This window comes from Cyclopterus lumpus, chromosome 3, assembly GCF_009769545.1.
Source record: "Cyclopterus lumpus isolate fCycLum1 chromosome 3, fCycLum1.pri, whole genome shotgun sequence".
Taxonomy (NCBI): domain Eukaryota; kingdom Metazoa; phylum Chordata; class Actinopteri; order Perciformes; family Cyclopteridae; genus Cyclopterus; species Cyclopterus lumpus.
The window spans coordinates 11189626-11209261 of NC_046968.1; the positions used below are offsets into that span (position 1 = coordinate 11189626).

The window sequence follows — 19636 nt, forward strand, 5'->3', positions numbered from 1 at the left end:
AATAGTATTGGGAGGAAAATGTTTTATTTAGGGGTAGAGCATTCATAATGTAACACTTTACATGTTCTTGCTATACTATTAAAATGAAAAGCTAAATAACCACTTTCATCATAATATGCCATTTGCTATGAATGCAGAAAATAACAGTAATAAATAGCATTCTGTTTGTATTGGTTGCCGTGACTTTTTTGTGCCTTCATATACGTCTGATGCCAGACCTCCACCCTGTGTTTAGAACGTCATGGAATTAAGTGCAGAGAATGAAGCAGGAGTGCAGTTGAGTGAGAGTAGGCAGCATACTCCCATTTATGAACATTTACTTGCCATTAAGGTGTCCGTTGTCTAGCTGCAATGGTTATGCTTCCATTTGTCACACCTGTGGTGTTCTGTATTTCTCAATAATTAGTAGGTTGACAATAAGACACATGACATAACCTCCTGGAGAATGTGATGATTTGCATTTTAACTTGTGTTGTCTATGCTTTGATGAAAAAAGTTATTATTAATAGTGATATTTATATTTAGTTTTCCCCCAGTGTCCTCCGTCATCCAATTGTAATTCCATCATCTCCTGCATTGACAAATTAGATCTAGAAATGTGCGATACTGGTCAAATTAACATGCTCTCCGATGCGCAAAATTCTTCTGTGATTTATCTTGAAGTCCGGGATTCATTTCAAAACTGATCTTGATCGACCTTTTCAGAGGGCCACGCTGCATTTTAACTTTTCATATTCAAGCCACACAGCTGGCACACGTTTGATGCGATGAAAGAATCCAAAAGGCCAAATCTTGTTTAAGTGGCATTTTGATGACATTTCGTTGGCCTGTTTAACCTTTGGTGAGTTTCAGTTTTCTTGTGCATTACATCTTATCCATGCAGACCCATTTCTCATTCCACCAAACAATATATTTCTTATGACTTCTCACTGATCTCTCAACAGAGTCGGCTGGATAACTGGAATCACAAACGCAGCAATACGGTTGCAATCTTGAAAACTAGATTGAGAATTTGCATGAACTGTTGATTTAAGTAATGCATAAATGGACTGTTTTGAATTTGTATGCATGCCAGTATCACGCACACTGTAACTAAGCACTGGATCTTAATTTTGCCTGCTTATACAAGGCTGCTGTAAAGAAGCCTGTAAGCCTGCTAACTCCAGAGAGGAAACAGAGGGATACGCATTAAGAAGAAGAGCAATGTTGCTTTGGCTCCCTATGGTTCATATCCGAGACTGACTGTTTTGGACATTTAAGTATGAATTCTTTTTTGTTTTGGGGAGATGGGGGATGGTCTTAGAAGTAAATAAAAGACAAATGTGTTGACGTTGTGTGTGTGTGTGTGTGTGTGTGTGTGTGTGTGTGTGTGTGTGTGTGTGTGTGTGTGTGTGTGTGTGTGTGTGCGTGTGTGTGTGTGTGTGTGTACAAGAATGAGAGCAGCACTTGTTTATATATTTTGAGAAGTTGAGTCATTGTCAGCAGCTAAGTTAGAAGTACTGAATTCAAGAGATAAGGTTGGTTGCAATGTGGGAGCAGTTTTTATTTACACTAGTGTCGTCGCTCTTGAGATGGCAAAGTCGTCCTCAGTTCACCACTTGTGCCCCGGCGGAAATATCTGTTGGGTGTATTGCCATAAAATTGTGTCACACACACACACACACACATACAGACATGTTTAGTATATGTGTGTGTGCGCATGGACACACACATTTTACATCATTACGTCATTATATTTGATGATCAAGACACACACACACACACACACACACACACACACACACACAGACACACAGTTAACCAGTTTGAGCAGCCACTAAACTGCTGCATCTCGTATGCATGAGGCGTCCACACAGACAGTATTGCTGCTGCAGCGCTGCTACAGATTATTTTCATGGTCTATTGTTGTTGTTGCGAAAAGATATGCAACACACACCGAAAAACTCAAATGAGCCTCCCACAGCTGGTCACGGCTTTTAATTGTCATGTTATTTTCATTTGAGCTGTGTTGAGAAACTTTGAAATAATAAAACAACCGTAAATATGTGGGACATCTTTTTCCCCACAAATATTATGTATTGCCGAGATCCAGGTTGCTCAGTATACATTCTCTCTCAACTCAAAACAACAGCATGGCTGCCACTAGGTGACTCACTCTGAATACATCCCATGCAGACAGTGTGGGGCAGGCTACTCATCCTCAGATATGTCCTTTTACATTGCAACAACACAGTGACAAGAAGAAGAATAATGTGTTCACTGCAGAGTCACTTTTAATGTCGTAATAGCATGATATCAAAACAAACAAAAGCACCACGATACAAATTGTTGGTCATATCACCCCCACCCCACTTTTGGTAAAAAGCTTCATGTGCCTCACAGGATGACTTGTTAAAACGTTGGCGATACTCTTTCCACTACATTAAGAACGTTATTAATCCAAAATCCACCATTGGACCTCTGTGCTCGAGTACATTTATTCCAGGCTCAGATTTAACAAAAAACATGTCATATGTAATTTTACCGCCCATGCTATAAACCACTCATCACATCACAAGACACAACCTCTACATTAAACGTGTCCCGTAATGCTCCGCCTCAGTGATTGGCTGCTCAGGCAGGGACTCGCTCTCCCTCAGCGTGAGCTAATGCTACAAACCATTCCCAGCAGCTACTTGGCTGGTTGTTCGTAGTTAATGAGGCTTGAAGACTTTTAGGAATGAGAAAAGTGGAGCACGTTCGCACACCTCACTTTTGCAGTGAGAAACGGACACCGTTCTGCTTCAGCACAAGGTCGTACTTTGCCTCAGATATAAAGAGTAACCATGTGCGTATTTGGGCATTAAAACAAATGCTGCAGGGCAGAGAAAGGAAGCCAAGTAAAATGTAATACATTTACATTAAGTATGATTAAAGGGTGTTTGCCACCTTTTGCTCAATGAATGCTGAGGTATTCTCCGGTCTGTACAATCTTCAACAGAATAAGAAAATATTGCACCTGAACAGCGATGTAAAATACTCAGATACAGTAGGAGGGTAATACAAGCCTACTTTCTCTTCCTTTAGAAAGCTACATGTTCATGTGCATATAGGACAGTTGTTAGGAGCCAATAGAAGTAGGTGGATACAATAACACACATGCAGCCTAGATATTACACTCACTTTGTGATTTGACTGATGTTGAATTCCTGTTGAAACGGTGTCAAACATGTGTTGACTCAAATCTCAGGTTTGATTGCAAAAACTGTATTGTTTAGTGATGCGTTCTTGTTATTATCTTGTTCATTGTGGACAGCAAACAATGCCCCAGGTAACCCACCACACCACTCGACTACCTCCAGACCATTATTCAACTCTTCATTCAAGTCTGTTTTTTTCTTTTCTTTTCAGTTAGTTCGACAGATTGTCTCCATTTCCTGACACTCTTATTCGACAACAGCTTGCCTCCTGACCTCCAGTCCCTCGCACTACGGAATCATGAGCAGGCACCCCTTATTAATCTAATTTCGCTCTTCTTGGTTAACGTTGTGGTATTTTCATATTTTTGCCATTTTCATGGCACACTGATTAAAAATTAAACAAACCAGAAAAGTGGCTCACTGTAGGACAAAGCCCAAAAAAAGACGAGATAGGGAGGAGGTTTGTTAAAGCTGATAACGGCACAGTCTAAATCACTGTGTGTGTGTGTGTGTGTGTGTGTGTGTGTGTGTGTGTGTGTGTGTGTGTGTGTGGAGTCTGCGGAGTCTGCGCTTGGACAGAAATCCAAAAGAGAAATGTTCTGAGGTTGACTGGCTGACACACCTGCAGTGTAATGGGTTCATGATCTTACTTTGTTTCTCTGCAGAATATTTAGCTGAATCTCTGTGACATCCCAGAGCCGAGAGCCAGCTGTCAGCTTCACCAGATAACAGAAAGCTGGTTGTTAATTTGCAACGATGGGGCAAGAATAAAATTATTGTTACTTTTTCAATAATTGCACACATACAATGCCAACAAATCGGCAGATGCAACCTGCAGAAATGTGCTAATTAATATTGTTGTAAATCTATGTAGCATGTGGGATTGAGTATTACAGTACTTTCAAAACTAACCCTGGAAGTATTTTTGGGAGTTGTTTGATATGTCATGACAGCAAAGCTCTACCAGTGTCCTCCAGCCAGCATCTACACTATCAATATTTAAGGAGTACTCATATTGTCTTATCATTACTTTATTGCATAATTACTACCATTGGCTTCATCCAGTGGAGAATACCTTAAATCGCTTAATGCATTTTGCCAAAAGTAATTATTGTCCAGCAATTTCATAACAATATAATGATTTGATTACAATGCTAGTTATTCTTTTCCAAATTGAATACAAATGTGCAGAACTAATTGTATTGTTAAGTACGCTATAATTTGAAAATCTACAGTACTTATGTCTCCTGTGAGGATTTCGCCTCTCCAAGCTTGAAACTCATCATTAATGTTGATTTCAAGACAGAACCCATAATCTCGTGACTCTGTTTTTGATAATTTTACTCACATGAGACAAAGTAGTATAAACATACAAACAATAATTATCAATAGTATTTATAACAATACATGGTAACCACCAACTGTCGGAAAAGGTGGAAATACCGTTTATTAGAAATGGAAAAATATATACGCTAAATCAAACTGCAACAGACAAGGGGCACATGTCTGTATACTTGTTTTGTTTTGTTTGTTTATCGACACTATGAGGCAAAAAGTGTGTGTGAGATTGTAATTGTAATTATTGCCCTTTGGTCACATTGATCAGTGCTCTATTTTAGCATTTAATAAAGCTCAATTTATAGTGTTCTTTTTGTGCACGAGTCATTTCTAATTGCTCACTTGAATGCTGCATGAGATGCTCTTTGATTGCCCAATTATGAAATCATACAGAGCATACTGATGTGTCACAATTACCGGCAATAATTTCTTCACTCAAAAATATGAATGCTGATGAAGACTGATAATTACTGCTCATAATAGCTGTACATGATATCCTGCATATTACATATTCTATTTTTGATAACATTGAATTTATACACAACATAATATAAGTATATGCACTTATATTCCCTAAGGAAAACATTTTGTGGAAGAGGTAATCACCTCCTGAGTTGAATCAGACACATCCAGACACATCTTGTTATTAATGATGAGTAGGTGATGATTCAAACAATTGGCTCACTCGTTAACTGCATGGCCTTGTTTACCCTTAAAGGGGAACTGCACCAACTTTACATATCAAAGTCTGTTTACTGGTATGTGAAAAAAAGTTGTGCCTCCATAATATATAGAAATTACCTCAAGTGATGTTACTTGAGTCAGCGTTGGTTGGGACTACAAGTTTGAACATCTGGGGTTGTGGAGTTAGAGAGAAGTCAGACCTCTGTCGCTGCTTCTCATCTCTGTTGAGGCTGTTCGAGGCTACATTAGCCGCTACTAGCATCACACATCCAAATCTCTGACCGAACTGTTGGTGGCCTGGATGAATTGGGGGTAATGTAGACGTCATGTTTTGAGATGGAAGAGGTATTTTTGTGAAAACAAAGACAACATCGTTAGATAATAATAATAATAATAATAATACATCGAATTTATATAGCGCTTTTCAAAACACACAAAGACGCTTAATTATTATTATTATAAGAATGCAATGATTAATTGGATAACTAATTAATTGTGCTTAGTAAGCCATATATTGTCCTCTTTTTATTTAATGATAACTACAATAATATACTTGCTACAATATAATAATGTATCATAAAACTGTGAAACCTAATCAGCAGTGCTGCCAATGCCTTGCAATCAAATGGCACAACATGAACCATTATTCCAGTAAAGTAGTAATGTAATTTCAAAATTAAGTAGTTAACAGCTTAGCCACTTACAGACGTGACTCTAAACCAAAACTCGGGGGGGCAAAGCTCTTGACTGTTCAGGTAATTATTTTGACGAAATTTTGCTGAGGGCATCTCTGTGTCTTCCAAGATCTGAGTTCAGAGTTAAGAGGCACTGGAGAAGTCAATTAGCAAGGCTCAGAAAATCAAAGTGATTTCCTCCCATGGATGATATTCACAGTCATTGAATAGCAAGGAGCAAATTGGCTGCACACACCATTTCATTACTGTGACCCCGTGGATAAGCAGCTTTATCTCAACCTGGCTGTTGGAGTGCCTCTTCCCATGAAAGCTTCCATGCAGAGCTGTGTTAGACTAATCCACCCTGCAGAGGGTTTTCTGCGCCTGAGTGAGGACACCGAGGTTCTCAGGAGAAGAAATACAGCCTGTGTATTGTTGTTTTGTGTCCTTGTTACTGTGTACTGTTTTTCAATGAAGCTTGGCTTGTGTCCGGGCTGCAGCCATGGCCAGACACTACACAGTTGTTAAGGCTACACAAAATAGACATTGGGATATTTTATTTTCTGAGATATATGTGAAAAAACGTTGAGGGTTAAATGAAGAGCCTTCATGAGCACTTTTGTGTTCTATTAAACATATTATTCAAACCCATTGTTTGTATAGATATGAATGGTGATGTCACACCAACAAAAGTGTCAACATCAAAGCATGGGTATGTGTTTAAAGTTGGGACAGGTGGGTTTCCAACATCGCTGCGGACCCCTCGCACTGAGAACAGTCCACCCAGGCTGAGAGTTGCACCTGGAGCCCCGGCCCTTCCTTGCAGGGAGGGAGCGAGCATAGGACCAAAGCTCCCGGCGAGGAGTGCGATAAAGCTCACAGTCGGAGCAGTGAGCTACCTTCACCGGGAGCCTTTTCTAGCCAACTTAACAATATCTGCTCAAAACGCAACGCTGTGGAGAAAATCACACAATGTGACCATCGCTGTACAGTAGAAGTTATATGCTTTTCTCTATTTTAGACACAATAATGGCAAACTCAACTTTGTCTTCATCAAATCTCTTCTCGAGAAACATATTGCTTGTAGTGTGTGTAAATGTATCTTTGTGTCCAATGCTACTTTCCCATTTTTGCTTGGTGGAGCACAGCAGAACCTACTGCACTTGTAGCTCTGGACAGACAAACCATACGTGCATGTGTGCATTTGTGCATATGTGTTTGTGTGCATGTGTGCATGCGTGTATGTGTGTATGTGTGTACGTGTGTACGTGTGCATGTGTGCATGCGTGTATGTGTGTATGTGTGTACGTGTGCATGTGTGTACGTGTGTACGTGTGCATGTGTGCATGTGTGTATGTGTGTATGTGTGCACGTGTGCATGTGTTCAACGCAAACCTTCAGATCGTGAGTGGGGTCTGTTGGCCAGGAGCCTCGAAGCATCCCATTGGTTGATTTATAGTGGTGCAAGTGTGTACACGTCTTGCTAGCTAGCTAAAGAGGGACTAATATTGCATTTACATTAACAATACAACAGTAGTGATGACTTGGGTGGATTATTTAACTACAGTACAGTTTAGCGCTTTACCCCAGAGGCAAAAATGGAAATAAAAAGTTTGGGATACGGACCGGATGACTTAATCATATCTCAAGAAGGAAAAGAAAAAAAAAGAAAAGATAATTCAACCATGAGTGGTTCAAAAGGAAAACTTGGTTCACTGCTAGCATAAATTTAAAAAAAGGCTGGTTCTGCTTTGCATGTTTTTTGCACCATGTCAAGTGAATTTAAAGACTTGAAACATATTTCAGAAAGGCTGGTAAAACACAAGAGTTGTGCATAGCATGTGATTACTGACATCAAGTTAGGCTTACTGAGAACAGCGCACGCTTTTTTAGATGCATATTTGATGTGCGAGGCAGACTCCAGGCTAAGGAACTATTACGATGCTCAACCCAGTTTTAAGGACACTTCAGCCATTATTCAAAACAAATACATGTACAATGTTTATAGCAGATAACAGATGACACATGGTCATGGAAGGCTATTTAATGTTGAGAGATATTTAACATCGTCCTTTGGTGGTCCTACATGTTGGTTATGAGAGTATGGTTCACTGTGATACGTCTATGGTATGTTTGGATTGCATCATCACATTTTCTTGTATGAATATTGAGTGGCCCCACCAACATTTTCAGACCAATTAATTAAGCTTGCTCATATTGCAATGTCGGTGATGAAACAACACATCATGCTGCACTAACAGTGTATTTACTCACTCAAGGACATTAGGAGGACGTAGTATGAGAAAATATTGCAGCTTCAGCCTGCATTACATTTTTTAAAAGGGAAAGACTGGCTTATTTTTTGTCAATAAAGCTTTTTTTTCATTTTCTTTTCAGTGTTTAAATTTTGAACAAGCGACTATCATTCTCTGATTTTGATTGATATGACGGGCTGGCATTTTGAGAAAGTGTGTGCACCTGTGTGTTATGGTACAGATCTTTAAGAGGAAGCAGGCACACAACTCTAACATTCATTTAAGGCTCCACAGTCTAAATTATTGTTTTCATTACAAATATATTTTTGTACAGACATGTCACGACAAAGAGATATTTGTAGCTTCATTTCTCAAATGTCCAATTTTTTTCTGGAAAAGAGCCATGGGCTTAACATACAAACATGCTGTGGCCACGGACAGATTGTCTGCTTTCAAACTGTACCTACAATTATTGAAAATGACCTCAGGTCCCTGGAAAATCACTCAAGCTATTATTGTATAATTTCCTGATATGATATAGAGGCAATTTACCTCATCTTGTCAATAACCTTGAATAATGTTGAATAATAACTACCTTTTATAAAATACGATAACCAAATTACAATTTGGTCTACATTCTACATTTTAAGTGTTAACCCTTACGCATATGCTTATTGCTAAATTTAAACCTCTGTTTAATTTCAATTGAGTCTATTTCTTTTTAGCATAAAGGTAATATACATAGTCTGCAATAGTTTCCCTCTGTCTCTTTGCTACTGTTTGATTAAAATGTCAAAATGCTCCTACTGTATAAGTACTGTACAGTATATGAACAGAGAAGAGGCTACTCATATCTCCTAATCTGGTTTTAAAAATTCACATATTCATCACAGGTGAAGTGCTAAACTAGAAATGATGCCAACCTCGCGGTCACCACATTCACATCATTTTTAAATGATGCATGGAGATCAAAAGGAGACGGAACAGTGGGGATCTATGAGGGAGGCAAATCCCTACCTTTGCACGAGGAGGGAAACATGTTATATCTTTCTCAATATACGGCACAAACGCAGCTGTAGCCCGAGGAAACTCAATATCCCGAGGACAGGATTTTTTCTAAGTGAGTTTTCACAGTGTATACGTTTCAATATCTGACACAAAGTTTAAATTAAATAAATATATTGGAAAGGAGAATAACATTGCGCCAGGCCCGTGGATTTTCTCCTCATTTTCGCTACAGTGGCTTGTGGAAAGGTATGCCTCTTATAGCCTATCCTTGAAGCTCACCAGTGGGACAGAGTTAACAGTGTCCAGGCCATACAGAGCCATCCATCCTGAAGTACAAAAGTGACACCGGGCGGCAGCCTGTGCCAGATGATGGAGGCTGCCACCAACTCCCAGCTAAAGCTGGACAGACCCCATTCCCTCAGTCCTTAGAGAATTACAGTCTTCCTGACATTCACTTACAATAACACAGGGACATCACAACAGAGGTTATTTATTTATGAACACTTCCAGGAACTGCGTGTCCACATGGCTTTAGATTTCATTAGAAATTGACATGCGACTGTCACAGAGCTTTCATCTTCATCACTGGACTGTAGGGGTTAAATCAATGTGTGCCCCTTCCCCACCAGTGTCCTGCTCTGTGTGTAATGTAGTGCCATCTCCTGTGTATTGAGGGTCTCGTACCATCAGATAGTTATCGGGTCCCGTTGTGTCCTTTGAGTCGTGAACATTTGTTTTATCCTGTGAAATGTGTCCTGTATTCAGAGGTGTATGGCTCAATGTCATATGGCCAATGTCACGGTTTCTTCCATTTTTTTCCAAACTAAAAAGGGAAAGTGCCAACAAAGGCTGTAAAGGAGAAAAATGCTTTCTAGTAAACATCAATGTAAAAAAAAAATGCAGGCTTTAAACTTGAACATAAATAAATAAATAAAAATTGCCTTTGCAAATGTTTTATGTGTAATAACATACATTCATCACATTTGTTAGACCTCAAGCATACTCACAATATGTTTTGGTGAGTAACACTTAATATAGACATAACTGTACAGGGCACCTTTAACGCCAGCGTGTGTCACAGGTTAGTCATAGAAATTATTCATTTCAAGAAACAATGTGCATAACATGATATTGGATCACCCTGGGAGGAGAATCAAAAGGTAACTCGCTCAATAAATGCAAAATGATATCTTGCCCACAATAACAGTATCACAATCGATGCAAACCCTCTCAGTATGCCAACATTTATGGAAAGCATTTTTGATACAGGAAACCGCTACTTACCAAATGTTCAGAACTAGCTGCCATTTTATTTTAATATTCATGTCTATAGGGTCACTATTGTTAATTCTGTATATAGATACATCCTCCATTCCATGTATGTTTCTCCGTTGAAGAGAAATCTCTGTTGCTTATCCAAAGGGGTCTTCTTTTTGTTTTCCTATCCAAACGGAGGGTTTGAGGATGGAGGCTGTCGCATGCTATACTGATTGTTAGGCCTTTTTGGGTAATGTGATTTTGGCCTACATAAATTAAACTAATTAGAATTGAGTGGACATGTCACAAAAAAAAATCTTCATTTCTTTGTTGATGCCCTAACGTTTCATCGAGGACAAACAGTCGGTGCAAATTGTCAAAAGCTATGAAAATCTTATTGGCAGCATGCCATGACATTTTTTTTTATGTAATCGGCAGATGGTCGTGAACGTGTACCAACATTCCCAAGAGGACTTTTGATTTGATGAGCCTTTGGCTTTCCTTTTGCAGTGAAATCATCAGAACAAACTTTACATTCCTCGGCTTCGTCACTTTATTAACATATAGGGCAACCAAGATGACTAGCAGCTTCACACATGTTTATCTTATAAATATATTTTAGGAGTATAATTACATACCAAGATACTCAGCACGTTGTTGGCTAATAGGTGCAGAGGCCCCCACAGCACTTAATGTATTTAGCTAGTTTACCTCTGCCAAATTAGTGTCGAGCGGGTCATAGCAGCCAAACTTTCAACTAGAGAGTAATGTCTAATTGGGGCCAAATCTCATCAGAATCTTGCACTGTATCAAGTGTAACCTCTTTATTCAATTTATTCATAGTATAAATTAATAATGTTGGCTATTATATTATGCACAAAGGATAATGGGAATTACAAATCAGTCCACAAACTCAAGTGTTGAGTTTGTGCATTGCGTAATTAAACGTGTTCAAGTTATCATTCAAGTTTGCAGAAAAAAAACAGACATACATTGTGAGGATGTATCAACATTTTGAGTAAAGAAATGATTTGCTTTCTTAAAAGTATTATAACGCTTATTATGACAAAATGGGTAATTATAATTCTACGGTAGTTTAAAACTTCAGAGCTGAAATGGGGCGAGTATAGCATAATGAGGACCTTTGAGATCCTGTTTTGATGAACCACTTGATGTCAGCAATGAATTGTGGGCATTTTCAAATTTTACTTAGTAAGTAACTTCAATGAATGTCGAACATGAATAATAAATGTAACGAATCTGAGTTTGTGATGTCTGGGGACATTAGTAAATTGCCATAGGTTTTATATATATATATATATATATATATATATATATATATATATATATATATATATATATATATATGTAAGAGCAGAACTGGTTCTGGATGTCCTGATTTTCAGTTGAATATTTTTTAAGTCTACGTTGTGTTTATTCACTGTCAATGAAATGTTGGGCTCGAATATCAGGAAGATGAAAATGGCCTTGATGTTAACATCCAGCATTAAATAAATCTAGACTTTGAAAGTCACACTCCTTGACCAAAAACCAACAGCACTGAGGGGACAACACCATTGTCTCTATTTGAGGCAGAGTTTAGGAGTCACAAACAAAGAGATGCTATGAACAAAGGACAATCCATCACTGGGTAGTGTCATACCTACCCTCCACACCTGTAGCATAGTGGTGCATGGTGAAACATACTGTATTCCCCTTGTTAGTCTGACACGAAAGCAATCAATCTTCTGAAGCTATTAATAAATTATCCAGTTTGAAGGCTATGCACGTTGTAATAGTTATTTGGATTGTCTAAAAAAACACAACACTGTTTCACCTACTGCACATTTAGATCTAAAGCATTTAGAATATAATGGTTGTATTCTATAAATGGACCCGCAATAATGTCTAGTCCTCTCTCACCGAAATGTAATTTAAGCTATTTCTAGACCTCATAATTAAAAGATTTACTCCATTATTTGACTTTAATGCACCCCAAATTACACTTTATAGAAGGTCTTTAGTTTCATTCATCCTTATTTGAAGGGCTCTTGGCTCTTAAAATAAACATGGTTATATTGACTCACTCAGTATTCTGTGGTACACAAACAACTTTAATGCACTTAACAATTATCGTAAAAAAGTCAAAATATAATTGAGTGTTGAGCTCAGGAAACACTTTTGTCTGCTAGTGTCTATTATTATATTTTCCATTGAAACCTGAAAGGACAACATTTCTCATCTGCGAGGCGCTTCACCTTGAAGCCAAAATGTTTCAGAAAAAGAATGAATCTGTGAAATTCCATAACTGGAGTAGAGTTGTCTGCCCTGTGTGTTTGACGGCTTACACAGTCCACTAGGAGCTGGTGAATTTGGAGGGACTGCAGCTTAGAGAGAATGGGGTGTTGTGTTTTGAGTCAGTCTTGGTTTAAGTCGGATGTGAATAAGGGATCGTTGAAGTGAATGGAGGGCACAGCGGCTCTCAACGTCGAGCGGAGAAGCTCTACTGGGGCAGGATCAAAGAGCTCAGTCATCCAAGGCTGCTGCTCAACCCAGCCTTTAGTCAACCAACCACACACACTAATCTCTTGCCGGGGTCTCCACAGAAAAACATCAACCAAACTGAACCTAATGAGCATCTACCATACAACAAGAACAAACGGAAAGCGTAATTCTGGAGATATAATAGTCAAACTCCAATTCAGTCTGTTAACCTATGAAACTCCCACACACCTACTGCGAGTTGTCAAAGACTCTCAATATACTGAACTGCAGGGATGTATTAAATGCTGAAAAAAAAGCTTCAAGTTATGTAAAGCACAACCATAAAACAAAGAATATATTTAGTATTTCCCCCTGTGTCAGTTAAAATATTGTCATGAGGGGGAGAACTTTTGTTCCCGATACCTCAAAGTTATTTGAGTGAACATTTAAGCTGAATGTCTTAAGTTAAGTTAGTATTTCAAATTATTCCCACATCTACAAACACATTTGTCTGAGTAAATCCATGCTTGTATGAAATACAATTTCAAGTGGCGGCTGGTGAAACTGCAGACGACAGGAGGAAAACCAACCTATGGCGGCATGTTACTTAACACTGGTTGGCTACGGAAGGTTGTTTGAGAACCCAAGGAATAATTCCTTTTTATTAAGATAGTGACATTTTAAAGATGTAATACTAAACCAAAATTCAAAGAGATGTTAAAATGTTTGAATCCAATCAAATCCAATCTCAAAGGTCTCAATCTCAAATCCCTTGACTGAGCATCGGACACCTTTTATCATGGTTCATCCACTGCAATTAATCTTTAACACATGTGATACATCTCTCTCCCTCTGCATCGTTCACAAATCCAGGGCTCTCTGTCACTATCGCTGTCTCCGTCTCTCCAGCATTCTTTCTCCCTTACACACCTATTGTAAATATTGATCCCATATCTTTTCATTAATTCAGGTTACCGCAGGGCACCCACTGAGCACAGAAAAGCACACTAATGCTTTCAGAGAATACTAAAACAAACCTGTTGGGAGTGGTAACCATAGTGAGACAAAGAAATGCAGACTAGCAACACTGCTGAGTTTCTTTCCCCAGACTGTCCATCAATTGGACTGGAATATGACCGGACTCCAAGTCTCTCTGGGAGAATAAATATAAGGCACACTTAGAGATGGGGGAAAAGATTTCTTGGCCAGATGATTGGACATTCAGAATACCCAAACCTTAACTCTAGTGTGCAACAGTCATTTATGGCTTCGGGATTGCTCAATAATGCATCAAAACCCACAGGCCTCCAGGGGAAGCAGTCAGTAATCAAAAAGTAAGTTAAGGTTTTCATAATAGGGCCCTATAAATAACTGGGGACAGAAATGAGGGCATGTAAAATTGATGAGGGATGATTCAAACCCCACGAGGTGGAGGGAGCTTAACGCAAGGAGAAGGAATGTGATGTCGAGTGGCCCGGTGTTATGGGCATGTGAAGAAGATGGAATTGCAAAAGTGATTTGTGTCGCCAGTGTCACGATAACTGCAAAGATGTATGGACATTATTCGAGAGGCATCGTCTTTGAAATGGTGCCATTAATATGGAAGTACACAGGCTTTTACTGCACATTTCAAACAATTTGGCAACGCTTGCAATTGCATAACCTATGGCTACCAATTCATTTTTTACAAAGAGCAGAACCTCCTTTCTAATTGTGTGTATTACATCTGTTCCACAGAATAGCCTTGACAAATTCTGTACAATGATTATTTTTCATGGAATCTATATCAGGATCTAAGTTTCATGACGTTTGTGAGCACTTAAAACAAAACTCTCACATATTCTTTCAGAAATGTAAAAGATGGTGTATTTGAACTTCTGCAAGAGTTCAAATGTGCGCCTCGCACTAACGTCACTCTTCTGTGAAAAAGTAATGAGGCCTCCCAATGTATACGACACATTACATGATTGTAGCCTACTTAATCCAACACACCTTATTTTTTCATGAGCTTCTTGATCCAAGTGCTGAAGAGACTGGTTCTAAAATATTAAGCTTCAAAGCATAAATTAATGATATGATGTGAATGAAAGTTTTATTGCAGATTGCGACCGAAATTGCTGTGACACAATCAGCTAGAGAGAAGACGGATCAGTCTGTTGGAGTTGTGTGAACTACAGAAACTCTCACGGTTGCGTTACAGAGCTTCTTCCCACACAAACCATCTTAGATCCAGTGATGCCAATGGCTGCACTAAGCACTCTAAGCCAACAACAGACAGGTTTAATTTGCCATCATGTTACTCACTGAATTAATTAGACGGCTGATATGACCCGCCAATGGTTGTCATTTTAACCACTGTGAAAGGGACGGTCTGCGCTGGCTGAAAATGACGTTCTGAATATATGTACACTGCTCTTTGCTAATGAGAGAGAGATTTGTTCGCATTTTGCCAACCTCTGTGTCTCCAATATTTCGCATTCACACGCTCTAATTTTCCCCTTGCATATGCAGGAAATGCTTGTAAAGTTGGCAGACATACAGTCAAGGAGAGCAGTGTTGTAACACTAGCAGGCGGATGTGGAACAATCACAGTGGAGAAAAGAAAGGATCAGCATTTGAGCTGCTTTATTTCAGCAGATATCGGGAGATCCTCGGCATTGGCTCGGGGCATCTCTAGTAACCTTGCATGGATCACAGTGAGAGCAATGATACCCGCCTTCCACATATCTCTTATTTCAATATAAGTTGTTTTAAATTCTAAGTCAATGCTTCTTTCATAGGTAGTTCTCTGTGTAAATTAATACATCTTCACATACATCATGAAAATAAATGAAAATGTGTAATTCAAATGCAGATTTTAACATGGGATAGGATATAACGTATAACATCTTCTCTTATAAGCCCTTCAGCATTTGTATAAATATTCTACTAATAATCAAATATTGCAATTTAAAACAAAAGCAATTGAATCCGACTCGACCAGGGACATGCCGATATTGTCGTCAGTTGTTCGCCAACCCAACAGACGGATCATTTAAAAACTCAGCAGTGACTAACTTTCTGTCCACGGGAAATGGTCATCTCTCTTATTGCAGCTATATCCTTTCTGGTACTCAGTTTTTCAGTTTGTACAAGACTTGATATCACATAAAGAGAAAGAAAATGAGTGGATTTAGACATCCAGTTTGCCAAGGACCGCATAAATTGTCCTGATTCAACATTGATTAGCGTCACCTTTTTCATATTGAAGGCCCTGCATAACCCTCTACCATCTGCACATAGATATTACTTCACATTACTTGCAGAATTACAGATGTCTGCGATACAGAAAAGGCTCATTGATTGTTCTGCTACATAGGGTCAACGTCTGCAATTCGCTAATCTTCTTTAAACACAAATTTCTTGTTCACTGCCAAGGAAAACGTCTTGTCAAAACTAGACACTTTGATGCTATTCATGCTATTTTTTATAGCAGCTAGTATAGTTAGATGTTTTTTGTAATCACCCTGCTGCAGATTTATTTTGTATTGTAAACACGGCATCTTTAGTGCTTATTTGCATTAGAAAACAGAATTTTAATTATTGGGGAAATAAAGGATTGCAATTTAGTTAATTTAGTTGTTTATATTATGTACTAACAGCTGCTAGTTTTAGGAAGTTTAGCAGGTCATCATTACCTCCTTAATATCGCTTTCGTATGGCTGTAAAAGCACAGATATTTAATTCTATGATGGTTAAACTGTAATTGATCTGCGGTTCCCATGAGTTCCACAGATCAACCACCTAACTAACTACAGCTAACTGTTACACCACTAATATAATTTAGATTTACATTAAAAATAGAATTTTAAATTAGGCGACTGATTCAAGATGAGGAGTGGCATGAATACACTGTGGCACTTTGATCTAATCATCTGCACCGTGAGTTTTCCCCTGCAGACAACTTTGCATTCAAGCATACAGAACGGCAATAAGATGTATTCTCCACAAAGCCACATTAGTGCTGTCTTGTTCTGTCAGTTTGTAGATACATTTACAGTGCCTCCTTTGGGACAAGTAGCAGAAAGCACCATCACATTGAGCAATGTTCCATCAGTCAGTCAGAAAGAGCATATAGTCTAAGGCTGTGAGTGTTGAACAAGTGATGAGTAGTTAGACTTGTGATAAACACCCATGAGGTAGCTGGTGGTGTGAGCCTCACAAAAACATTTACTGTACAGAAGAAGAGGACCAAAATGTAAGAAAAGAAGCCTGTGGCTCAGTGGTGACCAGGATCGTCCTTCAAGCAGAGGATCGGCGGTTCAATCCCCGGCATTGCTAACTCCAGAATTACTCCTGTGTCTGTGCCTACGGTGTGTGAATGTTAGTTAGTCCTGATGGGCAGGTGGCTCCTCCCATCAGTCGTCCCAATTTACAAGTTTGAAATTGCTTGTGTGGGATACAAATGTACGTCAGCAGATATAGCTTACCGTCAAACTTTTTATGCCTCGAGACAAATGTCGTCCTCATAGTGCGGCTGCTCTCCTCGACCAAGTTCTCGAACTCCACTTTGCTCTCCTGGTTGAGTCTGTCCTCCATCTCGGATGTGCAGCAGGTGTATCCCTGGGGACACACACGCAGGTGCTCACCTAAGGGAGACAGAGACAGAGATTATTTTTATTTTACACCCATCAATGCCGCAGGATTCGGTTTTTCAAAAGGCTGAGATGAGTCTTTGATCGAAACTCTCCTGTGATTTTGGGACTCTCATCACCGAAGCTATCAAAGAGGGACAGACCGTAACAAATGGGGAAGGATAATATTTGTCGGTACCCTGCCTTCCCGTGAAACAGAGAAGAGTTGATATAGCAGTGCATGCACCTCATGCAGGATTTTCATTACATTACAGTTCAAAGCACTGCAGTAATAGCAACTGAGCTCATGTACATCAGTATTACATACTTCACATAAATGGCAGTGCATTCAAAAATTATATTTCTGTTTCTAGAAAGTGTGAAGGCAATACCAAATAGTACACTTGAGCCAAAAATACATTGGAAACTGTATTCATTGTTTGTTTGTTTTGGTCACTTGGAACCAACACAATACACTATAAAAACTGTGTTGACCGCTGCACATTACACTTATTGCACTGTTTGAAAAAACATTGATGGCTGCAGCTTTAAGCAGGAATATTTTAATTTCAGAATCACAGCGTGTGCTCCAGTGCTCCCTCGTATAATACTAGAAAAGTGCAAGTAGAGTGCAGATCATCGGCAGGTGCGTCTGCAATGACCACTGCTGTAACCCCTTCCAGATACCAATAAAGCATCGTAAAAAACACACTTAATTCAAAATGTGGCGGCAAGGTACAACAGTGTGTGTACTAGTAGTTAGTCATTAGCCAAAAACACAGTACACAACTATAAAAATTAACCATTTTAACCCAATGTGTCTCTGGCCACAGAGTAGTGGACAATGTGTCTCTGGCTACAGAGTAGTGGACAATGTGTCTCTGGCCACAGAGTAGTGGACAATGTGTCTCTGGCTACAGAGTAGTGGACAATGTGTCTCTGGCCACAGAGTAGTGGACAATGTGTATCTGGCCACAGAGTAGTGGACAATGTGTCTCTGGCTACAGAGTAGTGGACAATGTGTCTCTGGCCACAGAGTAGTAAACAATGTGTCTCTGGCCACAGAGTAGTGGACAATGTGTCTCTGGCTAGAGTAGTGGACAATGTGTCTCTGGCCACAGAGTAGTGGACAATATGTCTCTGGCTAGAGTAGTGGACAATGTGTCTCTGGCTACAGAGTAGTGGACAATGTGTCTCTGGCTACAGAGTAGTGGACAATGTGTCTCTGGCCACAGAGTAGTGGACAATATGTCTATGGCTACAGAGTAGTGGACAATGTGTCTCTGGCTACAGAGTAGTGGACAATGTGTCTCTGGCTACAGAGTAGTGGACAATATGTCTCTGGCTACAGAGTAGTGGACAATATGTCTCTGGCCACAGAGTAGTGGACAATGTGTCTCTGGCTAGAGTAGTGGACAATGTGTCTCTGGCCACAGAGTAGTGGACAATATGTCTCTGGCTACAGAGTAGTGGACAATATGTCTCTGGCTACAGAGTAGTGGACAATGTGTCTCTGGCCACAGAGTAGTGGACAATGTGTCTCTGGCTACAGAGTAGTGGACAATGTGTCTCTGGCCACAGAGTAGTGGACAATGTGTCTCTGGCTACAGAGTAGTGGACAATGTGTCTCTGGCCACAGAGTAGTAAACAATGTGTCTCTGGCCACAGAGTAGTGGACAATGTGTCTCTGGCTAGAGTAGTGGACAATGTGTCTCTGGCCACAGAGTAGTGGACAATATGTCTCTGGCTACAGAGTAGTGGACAATGTGTCTCTGGCCACAGAGTAGTGGACAATGTGTCTCTGGCCACAGAGTAGTGGACAATGTGTCTCTGGCTACAGAGTAGTGGACAATGTGTCTCTGGCCACAGAGTAGTGGACAATGTGTCTCTGGCTACAGAGTAGTGGACAATATGTCTCTGGCTACAGAGTAGTGGACAATATGTCTCTGGCCACAGAGTAGTGGACAATGTGTCTCTGGCTAGAGTAGTGGACAATGTGTCTCTGGCCACAGAGTAGTGGACAATATGTCTCTGGCTACAGAGTAGTGGACAATATGTCTCTGGCTACAGAGTAGTGGACAATGTGTCTCTGGCCACAGAGTAGTGGACAATGTGTCTCTGGCTACAGAGTAGTGGACAATGTG

General features: G+C 39.6%; 1 protein-coding gene across 1 annotated transcript in view; it reads right to left on the reverse strand.

Moving 5' to 3' along the window:
* gpc6a (glypican 6a) overlaps positions 1–19636 on the reverse strand; it is a 124914-nt gene that overhangs the window by 80053 nt on the left and 25225 nt on the right. Inside the window, exon 2 of the mRNA XM_034527255.1 lies at positions 17349–17507. Coding sequence (XP_034383146.1) covers positions 17349–17507 — 159 coding nt within the window. The remainder of the gene's footprint in view (positions 1–17348; positions 17508–19636) is intronic.